This window comes from Somniosus microcephalus, chromosome 5 (assembly GCF_052327205.1).
Source record: "Somniosus microcephalus isolate GS21.2 chromosome 5, FLI_Smic_1.0, whole genome shotgun sequence".
Taxonomy (NCBI): Eukaryota; Metazoa; Chordata; class Chondrichthyes; order Squaliformes; family Somniosidae; genus Somniosus; species Somniosus microcephalus.
Genome location: NC_140991.1, coordinates 273,701,982 through 273,714,906, shown reverse-complemented (window position 1 = coordinate 273,714,906; position 12,925 = coordinate 273,701,982). Strand labels below are relative to the sequence as shown.

Here is a 12,925-nt window from a genome sequence, read left to right as displayed (position 1 = left end):
AATAACAGCAAGAAGGCAATCTACAATGTATAAATGGGGCTGAAACTAAAGATGAGTATAAGCTATCCTGAACAATTACTTCCTCTAACTATTCATTAAGAAAGACTTGTGCAACATTCCCTCCCCAAGTATCAATAAACCAAGCAGAATTAACAACTGTGATATAAATTAGATGAAAGTCCTGGGCAGGCTAAAATGACGGATAACAGGTTTATCCCAGAGTACTGAGATTTGTGAAGCATCAACTGTCGTTTGGAAGAGTCGGTCAACACTGAGGAGGTAGCAGTAAATTGGAAATAGGTTACTGTGATCATTTTTGCCATGGCTGATAAAGCAAACATGGGCAAGCTACAGACCCATTGCACCTACTTCAGCATCAGGTAAAATAATGGAATCGATTATCAGGAATAAACTTAAGGATTACCTATACGATGATACCCAGTAAGCAGCAGCCAGCATGGTTTCATTAGGGGAAGATTCAGTCTCACCAACCTCCTTGATTTCTTGATGAACTGACATCCCAAATGGAACGTGGAATACCATACTATGCATTGCACCTAGACTTTTAAAACATTTTTGACGGAGTTCTACATGAAAGGTGTGGGTGCTCCAGAGGTGTTGCAATCACTACTTTGTAATTAACATCAGTGACTTGGATTTAGAAACTGTGATTTTGGGGAAGAATTTGAGGAACCACAAAATGAGTTGGCTAAAATATGAAAGTGGGCAGAAGAATGGCTGATGAATTTTATATGGGTGAGTGTAAAGTGCTGCACATAGGACAAAAAAAATGAACGGAATAAGTACCTATGGAAAGTGTTGAAATAGTTGAGGACGCAGTTGAGAGATCTGGGGGAGGTTTCTTGGTAGACTTGATGCTCAACATGTCCAATCACTGCAGAGCAGTAATCAACAATCTAAATGGAATGCTATATAGCTAAAACAGTCGAGCACCGTCGGAGGAACTGATGATCAAACTGCACTGTAGTCTGGTCAAATTGCATGTCAAGTACTGTGCTCAGGTTTGGCCAACGAGCCACAAGGAGACAATTCAGAGAAGGAGCCCAAGGCTGATCCTCAACATCAGACAATTGAGTTATGAGCCAAGACTGGAGAAGCTTGGGTTTTTTGGCTTTAAATGGAGACAACTGAGAGGTGACCTTATAGAGATTTGGAACAGGTAGATCTAGAAAATTATTGTAGACTAAATCATGATAGCATTAAGGGACACTGGTTCATACTAGTAAAAGGCAAACTTAGAACTGATCAGGAATTGCTTCTTCCCACAAAGGGTGATCAATGAGTTGAATGAATTTCCGGGTAGTGGAGGTGAAAACCCTAGAATAATTTACAGTGATGTTGCCATGGGTGGACTGCAGGATCTGTCTGGATGGATGAGCTAAGGTGGGTCAAATCACCTTTCTCATCCATATTTATCTTGTGTTGTGTGTTCTGTGAACCACTGCCCAAGCTAAGATCAGCTAACTTGGGGGATTGAAGCTAGTATCTTCCTCAGTGGTTCAGAAACAAGACTTTTCCTCTGAATCATTGAGGTGGTTACTTTGCCAGTTTTTATAACTCTCTTGCTCTGGGTTGTGTTTGATTTCCTACTGCAATCTGAGGGACAGGTGAAACTTCGACCAAACATGTTTGAAATCTAGTGTCTGTCCAGAGATATAGGGGTAGAGTTTCCTGACGTCTGGCCCCAGGGAAAAGCCATTTTCCTAGCTGCCGAGGTCAGGAGAAAGGGGCGGAGACTTGCTTTGCTGTGACTCTGCCCCTTTTATGTTGTCCCTGGATTGCTGGGACTTCCCTGGAGGAGGCGGAGCTGGATCTGTACTTGGATTGGTGCAAGGCCCATTGCAGAGATGCTAATGAAATGGGAGGGGGCAGGACTATCGGGCTGGAATTTGAACTCTGGCCATTCTGAGAGTTTGCTGCTTTTCCATAGAAACAAAGAAAACATAGAAGATAGGAGCAGGAGTAGGCCATTCGGCCCCTCGAGCCTGCTCTGCCATTGAATGAGATCATGGCTGATCATCCAAATTCAGTAACCTGTCCCTGCTTTCTCCCCATACCCCTTGATCCTTTTAGCCTTAAGTCCAGACGTACCATTATGTTCAGCATCACTGCGATGTCGTTGCAAAATGACTGCGGTGCATTTTTATAGAATAGTCTGCTATTTAGTACTCCTTAAATTCCACACCGCCTTTATTCCAAATGCTTTTTCAAATGTTCTGCCTGTTTGCACATGTAAAATATTTATCTCTAAAAATGTGGAAAAATATGAATTTTAACATAGATTATTTTTTTATATCCTGAAATTTGTATGTGAATATCTGTTATAAATATGAATGTAAATCTTCTTCAGAGCTGTGCTGTGTCTTTAACTAATTTATCTTGAATCATATGCCAAAAATGTACTACTTAATGCCGATGATGGTGCCAGCTTTCCCAGATTTTCATGGCTTTGCTTGTCACTGTTGGGCTACTTTACCCACCACAAAGCTTGCCTCCTACACTGTGATTCCCTCATGTGCTGCTGGTACGTTTGTTTTGCTTTAGGTCAGCTGTACTGTGCAGAGTTTGCTGGACTTTCTTACAGGCAGAGTTAACCAGTGTATCTGTACCATTCGACAATATTCACCACAGTGCTTTTATGACCTTTTTTCCGTTCTGTTCACTGCCCCCACTCCAAAAAAAAATATGGTCATCAGTCTCGCTGAGTCTCTTTTTAACATGCAGATCGGTCTTAGCACACTGTAATTCTACAAATTCTCCCCTGCTTCATGGGTGGATGTAAAATTCTTATCCTCCCACCCCGTTTCCTGTAAGGATACCTGGACTACACTTCCTCCCACCCCGTTTCCTGTAAGGATACCTGGACTACACTTCCTCCCACCCCGTTTCCTGTAAGGATACCTGGACTACACTTCCTCCCACCCCATTTCCTGTAAGGATACCTGGACTACACTTCCTCCCACCCCGCTTCCTGTAAGGACTCTATTCCATTCTCCCAGTTTTTCCGTCTCCACCGCGTCTGTTCTGACGATGCCACCTTCCATACCAGTGCTTCCGACATGTCTTCCTTTTTCCTCAACCGAGGATTCCCCTCTACTGTGGTTGACACGGCCCTTGACCGTGTCCGTTCTATTTCCCGCAGTTCTGCTCTCACCCCTTCCCCTCCCTCCCAGAACCACGATAGGGTTCCCCTTGTCCTCACCTTTCACCCCACCAGCCTCCACATTCAACGGATCAGCCTCCGCTATTTCCGCCACCTCCAATGTGATCCCACTACCCAACACATCTTCCCCTCACCTCCCCTTTCAGCATTCCGAAGGGACCACTCCCTCCGCGACACCCTGGTCCACTCCTCAATCACGCCCAACAGCCCTGCTCCTTCACCTGGCACCTTCCCATGCAAGCGCAGGAGATGCAACACCTGCCCTTTTACCTCCTCCCTTCCCACTGTCCAGGGCCCCAAACACCCCTTCCAGGTGAAACAGCGATTTACTTGTACTTCTTGCAATTTAGTATACTGTATTCGCTGCTCACGATGCGCTCTCCTCTACATTGGGGAGACCAAACGCAGATTGGGTGACCGCTTTGCGAACACCTCCGTTCAGTCCATAAGGGTGACCCTGAGCTTCCGGTCGCCTGTCACTTTAATTCACCGCTTCACTCCCACTCTGATCTCTCTGTCCTCGGCCTATTACATTGTTCCAATGAAGCTCAACGTAAGCTCGAGGAACAGCACCTCATCTTTTGATTGGGCACTTTACAGCCTGCCGGACTCAACATTGAGTTCAACAATTTCAGATAACTATCCCTGCCCCCATTTTTCATGCAGTATGATTTTTGCCACTCCCATTTGCAACATTTTATCTTTCCTGCCTCTTACAAAAGTACAGGATGTTCTTTCAATTCCTTCCTCCCCTCCTAACCCCCCCCCCCCGCCCGTCTCTGCACCTGCTTAATATCTGTTACATCTCCAGCTTTTTTCCAGTTTTGATGAAGGGTCCCAGACCTGAAACGTTAATGCTGCCTGGCCTGCTGAGTATTTCCAGCATTTTCTGTTGTTATTTCAGATTTCCAGCATCCGCAGTATTTTGCTATTATAAAATTCTCATCCTTGTTTTCAAATCCCTCCACAACCTTGTCCCTCCCTATCTCTGTAACCTCCTCCAGCCCTACAACTCTCCGAGATATCTGCACTCCTCCAATTCTGGCCTCTTGCGCATCCCCGATTTTTCAAAGCTCCGCCATTGGTGGTCGTGCCTTCATCTGTCTAGGCCCTACGCTCTGGAATTCCTTCCCTAAATCTCTACCTCTCTCTCCTCCTTTTAGGTTGCGCCTTAAAAACTACCTCTTTGACCAAGCTTTGGTCACCTGTCCTAATATCTCCTTATATGGCTAGGTGTCAAATTTTGTTAACAGTACTGTGAAGCGCCGTGGGATATTTTACTATGTTAAAGGCGCTATATAAATGCAAGTTGTTGTACTTGTTCCAGATAGGACTGACTGTGTCTGGTTTTACCTCTCATGCTGAGGCTCTCTGTTCTTGTTGAATGCCCCTGCTGGAACGGACTAATGCAACTCGTCACATGAGGTTGGATTTAGTGGATCACGCAGAGACGGGACTCAAATCCGCATCTGCTGCTGTGAAGCAATACTCTTAACTGCTCTGTAGACAGATAGCTTAAATAAAATGACAGTTGTAATTTGATGATGAATGGATCTCCGCAGAGCAAGACTGATGCATGTAATGCTTGATGCTGAGCCTTGGGAAGCATGCTTGCGAGTTTCCTGCATTTCATAGTAACAGGAGCAGGCCATTCACCCCTGCTCCACCATTCAATTGGATCATGGATGATCTGCACCTCAACTCCAGCAGTCTATCCTGTTGCACATTCAATGTTATTGATAATTTAAGACTTATTATTGAAGACTGTTTACAGTCTGAGGTTACATTGGAATCCCATAGTCAATATACCAGGATAGCAGTATGACTGTTAAATACCTTGACTAGAATATTCAGCAATATTTAATTCTATATAAGCATATACTGTGACTGGATTTTAATTTTTAATGAACTGTGTTCACTCAGCTGGAAGCAATGTTGATCTGTAGAGCCCTTTTATAATATGGCTGGAAGGCTGACTGTTCTGCTGTCATGTTAATGAAGCTACCTTTTGCACTCAGCCTAAAATAGTGCCTTTCAGATTTGGTACATAGTGCTTTCCCATCGTAGACAACTTTTCCAATGCCATCTTGGGCAACCTTTGCAGTGCCATTTAGACAATCACGTGAATATCAGGTTGAGGGGCATTATTCATAGAATAGAATCATGCAGCACAGAAGGAGGCCATTTGGCCCATCGTCCCTGTGCCGGCTCTTTGAAAGTGCTATCCAATTAGTCCCGCTGCCCTGCAAATTTTTTCCCCTTCAAGAATACATCCAATGCCCTTTTGAAAGTTATTATTGAATCTGCTTCCACCACCCTTTCAGGCAGTGCATTCCAGATCATCATAACTCACTGCGTCAAATAATTTCTCCTCATCTCCCCCCTGGTTCTTTTGCCAATTATCGTAAACCTGTGTCCTCTGGTTACTGACCCTCCTGCCAGTGGAAGCAGTTTCTCCTTATCTACTCTAGCAAAACCCCTCAGAATTTCAAACACCTCTTTTAAATCTCTCCTTAACCTTCTCTGCTCTAAGAGGGGCTAAGAGATTTTTTTTGTTTTTTTTGCATTGCTCATTTGCATGAAACATCCTCCAACATTGGGGAAAGTCAGCAACCAGTTACTTTGTCATTATTGTGACCTGTTGCTGCTGCTATTCAGAGTCTGCCCTGCAATGTTAGCAGGGGACGGTGTAGTTAGGGAACCGGTAGAGCCCGATCGCACACTGGGTCAACCCCTTCCAATGGCCACCCTCTGCCTGGGCTCGCACACCGTGAATGGCCACTTAAGTGAGGCACTGAAGGGCTGCTGGCACTGAGGGAATGGGGTCGTGAAACAAGGGTTTTCAGGCGAGGAAGGGACTAGTGGAGGAGGCTACAAGTTTGGATTGTGTGATATCCGAGTGGTAAGGTCAGAAACTGAGAGAAGCGAGATATTAGGAACAAACCCAACTGTTTATTTACGCGGTGTAGCAGAGGAACATATCTCTTACAAGCTGGAGGCCAGGCACACTTCTTAATGCACGAGCCAAGATGGAGGATGAACCTCTGAGTCATACCCATAATGCAATGCCACATTACCGTATTAACTGGTGTACCAGGACATTGAATACATGACCCATTACCTTAAATACTGGTGAATGTGAACCCTTAATATTTGGCTCCATCTAGTGGATAACTTAAACATTACATCCCAGATTACTATAGATTGTTTTAGGAATGTAAATTGGGGAGAGGGTGTGGAGAGCAGAGAAGCCTGTAGAATGTGGCGTAGTCTGTGTACGATCACCACTGTGAAAGCTGCATAGAACGCTCCTCTCCAAATGTGTGAAGAAATGTGTAATAGTGAAAACACAAAGCTGACCATGTCAAGATCTCTGAATTGAAATTAGTCAACCTCCTGGAAAATAAATGGTACATTGAAGGTGCACTACATCTGCATTTAAGAAAAAAAATGACTTCATGACGGAGGTTATTTTTTTTGAGTTAAACACCTATTTAATTTGGTAAGTAATGTAATGCTCTGTTGTCAGGAGGTTGTGGGTTTGAGCCCCAGGCCTGTTTCAGGTGGATGCTAAAGATCCCATGGCATTATTTGAAAAAGGGCAGAGAGTTCTCCCAGCATCCTGGCCAGGTTTCGCACCTCGACCCATTCCCTAATTTTACTTCAAAAAAACAGATTAACAAGTCATTCATCTCATTGTTCTTTGTTGATTGTTGCAGAATGCTCGCTACTTGTGTCTAGCAGTCACTGCACTCCGAAGTAAAAGTGCGGCCAATGCTTTGAAATGTTTCACCTTGATAAGATGCTATCAAAATGCGTGTACTATTTATCATTTTATTGCTGTATTGAGTGGGTTTCATTCATTAGAATGCTACACTGGAATCGGGAATATACTTAAACCAGACGCCATTGTACTGACTGTCTTTGCCATGCAGAGAGAATAAAAAGCATTTGACTGGTGAATGACCAGGTATATGAAGAGCAGCGATCTGCCATTTTTAGTGCCTTTTGAGAGTAGAATTTGTATCGACGACATCCAAGTATCCCGTGTGAACTCAGGCTGGTACAGGACAGTCCGCATTCTCTCCCAACCAAATGTAGAAACCATGTGTGAAATGGGAGGATAATGCGCCATTAATTACAGAAATGGAGACATAGCGAGCCTGGTGCTCAAATTCTGTCATTCCAAGAAAGGTAACTCGTAAACCCAAGGCAGAGTTGCGCGAACAGGTCACTATCAAACTCCGATTCGACTCGCTGAAGTTATGCTTTGTGGCTCAGGAAACAAAATTCTGTTGCGTGAGCTTGTACTATTTATAAAAAAAAATAAAAAAAAATCTACAATCCCTACCCAAACAGTCTACTAATAAAGAGATGATTGATTGTGTGATGGAGCTGTAATTTCTGGCTGATAACTCTCCTGCTGACAATAAAGCTGTGTATGTGGATGAAGCTGGTTCCTGACCTAATCTGGGAGCTCTTGTAATCCAGCGCATGGGTATTGCATGATGCTCTCTTGGCTGCACTGTACTATTTCTACTAATACTTCTTCCTTTCAGATTGCAGTGTTGCTGTTTACTGAGTTATCGGCATAATTTAATTCGTTCAATTTTTTATTTCCCAGCTGCTCTTCGTGCTTTCTGACAACTACGGTACCCTGTAGGGCTTTCTTCTGTTTTATTCCTTCCCCTAGTTTCTTGCTGTGCAAAAAAAAAAAAAAAAAAACAGCTTCAGAGAAAATTCTCGTGTTGCCCGAGTTCAGATAGTTGGAACTGACGTGTGCATCGTTTGTCCTTTCAGCTTCGGGGACATGTTATCGTTCACCCTGACTGCGTTCGTTGAGCTCATGGACCACGGGATTGTCTCCTGGGATACATTCTCTGTGGCTTTCATCAAAAAGGTACCGAGTTGGCTGGTGTGATTTGTACCAGTGAAGTGGGGGGAGGGGGTAGGTTTGGTAAGGCAGTGCATCCCCTGTGCAGCGTTTAGGACCACAAGAACAGGAGTAGTTCTTTCAGCCCCTCAAGCCTGTTGCGCCATTCAATTAGATCATGGCTGATCGCTACCGCAATTCCATCTATCCGCCTTGATTCCATAAAATCACTAAAAATAATTTAAAAGGCTAATGGAATGGTGACCTTTATGTCAAAAGTGCTGGAGTACAAAGGGGCGGAAGCTAAGTTACAATTATATAAAGCTCTGGTTAGACCCCATTTACAGTACTGCGTTCAGTTCAGGGCACCGCCCCTCAGGAAGGATATATTGGCCTTGGAGGGGGTGCAGCACAGATTCACCAGAATAATACTGGGGCTAAAAGGGTTAAATTATGAGGATAGCTTGCATAGACTAGGCTTGTATTCCTTTGAATCTCGAAGATTCAGGGGTGATCTAATTGAGGTGTTTAAGATGATCAAAGGAGTTGATGAGGTAGATGGAGAGAAACTATTTCCTCTGGTGGGGGAATCCAGAACAAGGGGGCACAACCAATGCTACCTCTTTTTATATAAAAAAAAAAAAAAAATTTTGGGGCGGCGCGCTTTTTCCATTTAAAAGCCGGTGAGCAGGCTGCATGGGACCTCCAGCCATGCAGCTTAAAGGGAACATTGGACGTAACCTTAAAATTAGAGCTTGGCCATTCAGTGGTGATGTCAGGAAGCACTTCTTCACACAAAAGGTAGTGGAAATCTGGAACTCTCTTTCCCCAAAAAGCTGTTGTAGCTGGAGGTCAATTGAAAATTTCAAAATTGAGTGTGATAGATTTTTGTTAGGTAGGGTATTAAGAGTTATGGAACCAAGGCGGGTAAATGGAGTTAAGGTACAGATCAGCCATGATCTAATTGAATGGTGGAACAGGCTTGAGAGGCTGATTGGTCTACTGTTCCTATGTTCCTCTCTATCTACCCTGTCAACTCCTATCCTCTGAAGCACCTCAATTAGATTACCTCTTTCTGATGCTGCATCACTAGCGGCAACAGTGAGGTAAATGGCTCTGCCGATTTACAGTACCACTTTAAGGCACAGTTCCCTGCCTCCACAATGTGATTGACGTGCGCAGAGTTGAAGCAGCAATGCATTTTTTCACCTTCAGTTGCATAGGGTTGCCTACTCTGGTTGGATGTATTCCTGGGGGTTTCGTCACCTGACCTCCCGTCTCCAACTTTTCCACCCCAGTCAAAAGGCCTTTGTTCTCAACTCCAATATTTTAATAATAACTAATAACCAAATGTGTTCACAGAAAATGGGTGGAAGCAAACACACAATTTCTTTTAATGCCCCAATGATTTTTCTCCTGGGTTGCTCACAGCAGTGTCCAGGAGATTAATCTTTAAATCCTAGAGACTCCAGGACAACCCTGAAGGGTTGGCAACCCAAGCAGGTAGGCTGACTGCTCTTGGCCCCTCCCCCGCCCACCTGCAGTGCAGTTTTTGTAAGGACATTCCCCGACCATTGGCAAAGGAACGTGGACAGAGGGTAAAGGTTGCGAGTGGTGCTCTGGGAAAAGTAAAAAAAACACTTGCATTTATATAGTGCCTTTCATGACCTCCGGATGTCCCAATGCGCTTTACAGCCAATGAGATACTTTTAAAGTGCTGTCACTGTTGCAAAGTAGGAAATGCGGCAGCCAATTTATGCACAGCAAGGTCCCATAAACCGATAGTGGACAAATAATCTGTTGGCTGAGGGATAAATATTGGCCAGGACACCGGGGAGAATTCCCCTGCTCTTCTTCGAAATAGTGCCATAGGATCTTTTACGTCCACCTGAGAGGGTAGACGAGGCCTCGGTTTAACGTCTCATCCAAAAGATGGCACCTCTGAGTGCAGCATTCTGCAGAACCTCTTCTGGCTGAAGTGCTTCTACTTGCCTTGGCTCCCAGTGCCCTAAATCCCTCGCTTTTATGCTGAGGTTGGATTCCCTCAGCCTTGGCTCAGCTGGTAGCACACTCGCCTCTGAGTCAGAAGGTCATGGGCTCAAGCCCCGCCCCAGAAACTAGAGTGCACAATCCCAGCCGACACTCCAGTGCAGTACTGAGGGAGTGCTGCACTGTCGGAGGTGTCGACTTTCAGATGAAGCGTTAAACCGAGGCCGCGCCTGCCCTCTTCGGTGGACATAAGATCCCATGGAACTATTCAGAAGAAAAGCAGGGGTGTTCTCCCCGGTGTCCTGGCCAACATTTATCTCTGCAACCAGTGTGACTAAAAACATACCTGGTCATTATCACAATGCTTTTTGTGAAACCAGAACCTTGTGTCTAAATTGGCTGCCAAGTTTGCCTAATAACAACAGTCCTTGCAGTTCGAAGCAATCCATTGTATAGGAAACACTTTGAGGCCTAGTAACAGTGTGGTATAAATTGGTAACTGATGATGCAGTTGATGGTGGCTACAACCCAACTTTCCATCACACTTTGGTGCTCCAAACATATTGCACTTCACAAGATGCATTACCTTGTATTTATTTTTGAATGTCTATTATTAACAACTAATATTTTTTTGTTTCCTTTTACCACCTCCCACCAAAGGAAAACTTGCAATGAATAAAATGAAAGAAAAATACCGAGCGGGTTAAATCAGCAGTTGGAACATCTTTTATCTTGTTCTGTGTTGTAGCCTGTACAGCGCAGAACGCACTAAAGGAAATAGTGATGTTGCCTGACTTGCTGAGTTTTTCCAGCATTTTCTGTTGTTATTTAGTGTTTAACTTGTTTCATTGACTTCAGAATTTAAAACTCTGCCTACTGAATTGTCTTGGTGGGCAATTACTTTAAAAAGAATCTGTAAAAATCTCAGATGGATACCACTGAGAGTCTGGCAAAGTCTTAGATTAAGACCCTGCCCAACCCCCCTCCCCAACAAACGAATATAGACAGGCACAGTCTCTGATCATCTGTGACACAAAGCTGGGTGGACGTGTGTGCTGTGAGGAGGATGCCGAGAAACTCCAGGATGATTTGGACAGGTTGGGTGATTGGGCAGAAGCATGGCAGATGCAATATAACGTGGATAAATGTGAGGTTATTCACTTTGGTGGCAAAAACAGGAAGGCAGTTTATTATCTGAATGGCAATAGATTGGGCGAAGGGGAAGTGCAACGAGGCCTGGGTGTCCTTGTGCACCAGTCACTGAAGGTAAGCATGCAGGTGCAGCAGGTGGTTAAGAAGGCAAATGGTATGTTGGCCTTCGTAGCGAGAGGCTTTGAGTACAGGAACAAGGATGTCTTGCTGCAGTTGTACAGGGCCTTGGTGAGACCACATCTTGAGTATTGTATGCAGTTTTGGTCACCTTATCTGAGGAAGGATGTTCTTGCCATGGAAGGAGTTCAGCGAAGATTCACCAGGCTGATACCTGGGATGGCAGGAATGACGTATGAGGAGAGATTGGGTCGATTGGGCTTGTACTCGCTGGAGTTTAGAAGAATGAGATGGGATCTCATTGAAACTTGTAAACTTCTGACAGGACTGGACAGACTAGATGCAGGAAGGATGTTCCCGATGGTCGGGGAGTCCAGAACCAGGGGTCACAGTCTAAGGATAAGGGGTAAGCCATTTAGGACAGAAATGAGGAGGAATTTCTTCACCCAGAGAGTGGTGAACCTGTGGAATTCTCTACCACAGAAGGCAGTAGAGGCCAATTCATTAAATATATTCAAGAAGGAGTTGGATATATTTCTTAAGGCTAAAGGGATCAAGGGGTATGGGGGGAAAGGGACGGGTACTGAATTTGGATGATCAGCCATGATCACACTGAATGGCGGAGCAGGCTCGAGGGGCCGAATGGCCTACTCCTCCTATTTTCTATGTTCAGATGGTACCAGCTTCACTCAAGGTGGGGGTGCAGAAGTGGCAGACCTGGGAAGTGGGGAAAAATTGTATCCGTGTGTGGGCAGCAATATATTTGCAGAAACTTCAAGGCCAGAGTTTAAAATTTACTGTTTCTTTTATGTACTTATCAGATAGCAAGTTATGTGAACAAATCTGCTACGGATGTGTCTGTGTTACAACGGTCGCTGGCAATCTTGGAGTCTATGGTGTTGAACAGCTATGATCTCTACCAGAAGGTGGCACAAGAGATCACTATTGGCCAGCTGATGCCACATCTACAAGGGTAAGTTCTCATAACAGCCCTTACCTGAAAGAACGCAAATACAATGTTGAGTCAGATTGGTATGGGTGTGTCTTGACTAATATTATAAAAAGGAAATGAAGGCAACGGAGAAGGTGAAAAAATTATTTACAAGAATGATACCAGAACACTGAGGTTTTAACTATCAGGAAAGATTGACCAGGCTGGGGCTCTTTTCTCTGCAAAAAAGGCTGAGGGGTGACCTAATAGAGGTATTTAAAATTATGAAGGGGTTTGAGAGGGTAGGCTGGATGTTTTCACTGGGGGGTGGGGGAATCCAAAACTAGGGGTCATAAATGTAAGATTGTCACTAATAAATCCAATAAGGAATTCAGGAGAAACTTCTTTACTTGGAGAATGGTTAGAATGCAGAACTCACTACCACAAGAAGTAGTTGAGGTGAATAGCATAGATGCATTTAAGGGGAAGCTAGGTAAGTACATGAGGGAGAAAGGAATAGAAGGATATGCTGATAGCATTAGATGAAGTAGGGTGGGAGGAGGCTCGTGTGGAGCATAGACCAGTGAGGCCGAAAGGCCTGTTTCTGTGCTGTAAATTCTATGCAAAGTAGGTGATTCCGAAGTTGTATCTGCATTTGGTGCGATGACTCCTGGAATAC

The 12,925-nt window shown here is 44.4% G+C and overlaps 1 protein-coding gene across 6 annotated transcripts in view; it reads left to right on the top strand.

The window, feature by feature from the left end:
- Positions 1-12,925, top strand: part of elmo1 (engulfment and cell motility 1 (ced-12 homolog, C. elegans)) — a 351,678-nt gene that overhangs the window by 123,582 nt on the left and 215,171 nt on the right. For all 6 annotated transcript variants that reach the window (XM_085988968.1, XM_085988965.1, XM_085988967.1 and 3 more), the window contains 2 exons: positions 7,985-8,084; positions 12,137-12,288. In XM_085988968.1, coding sequence (XP_085845094.1) covers positions 7,985-8,084; positions 12,137-12,288 — 252 coding nt within the window. The remainder of the gene's footprint in view (positions 1-7,984; positions 8,085-12,136; positions 12,289-12,925) is intronic.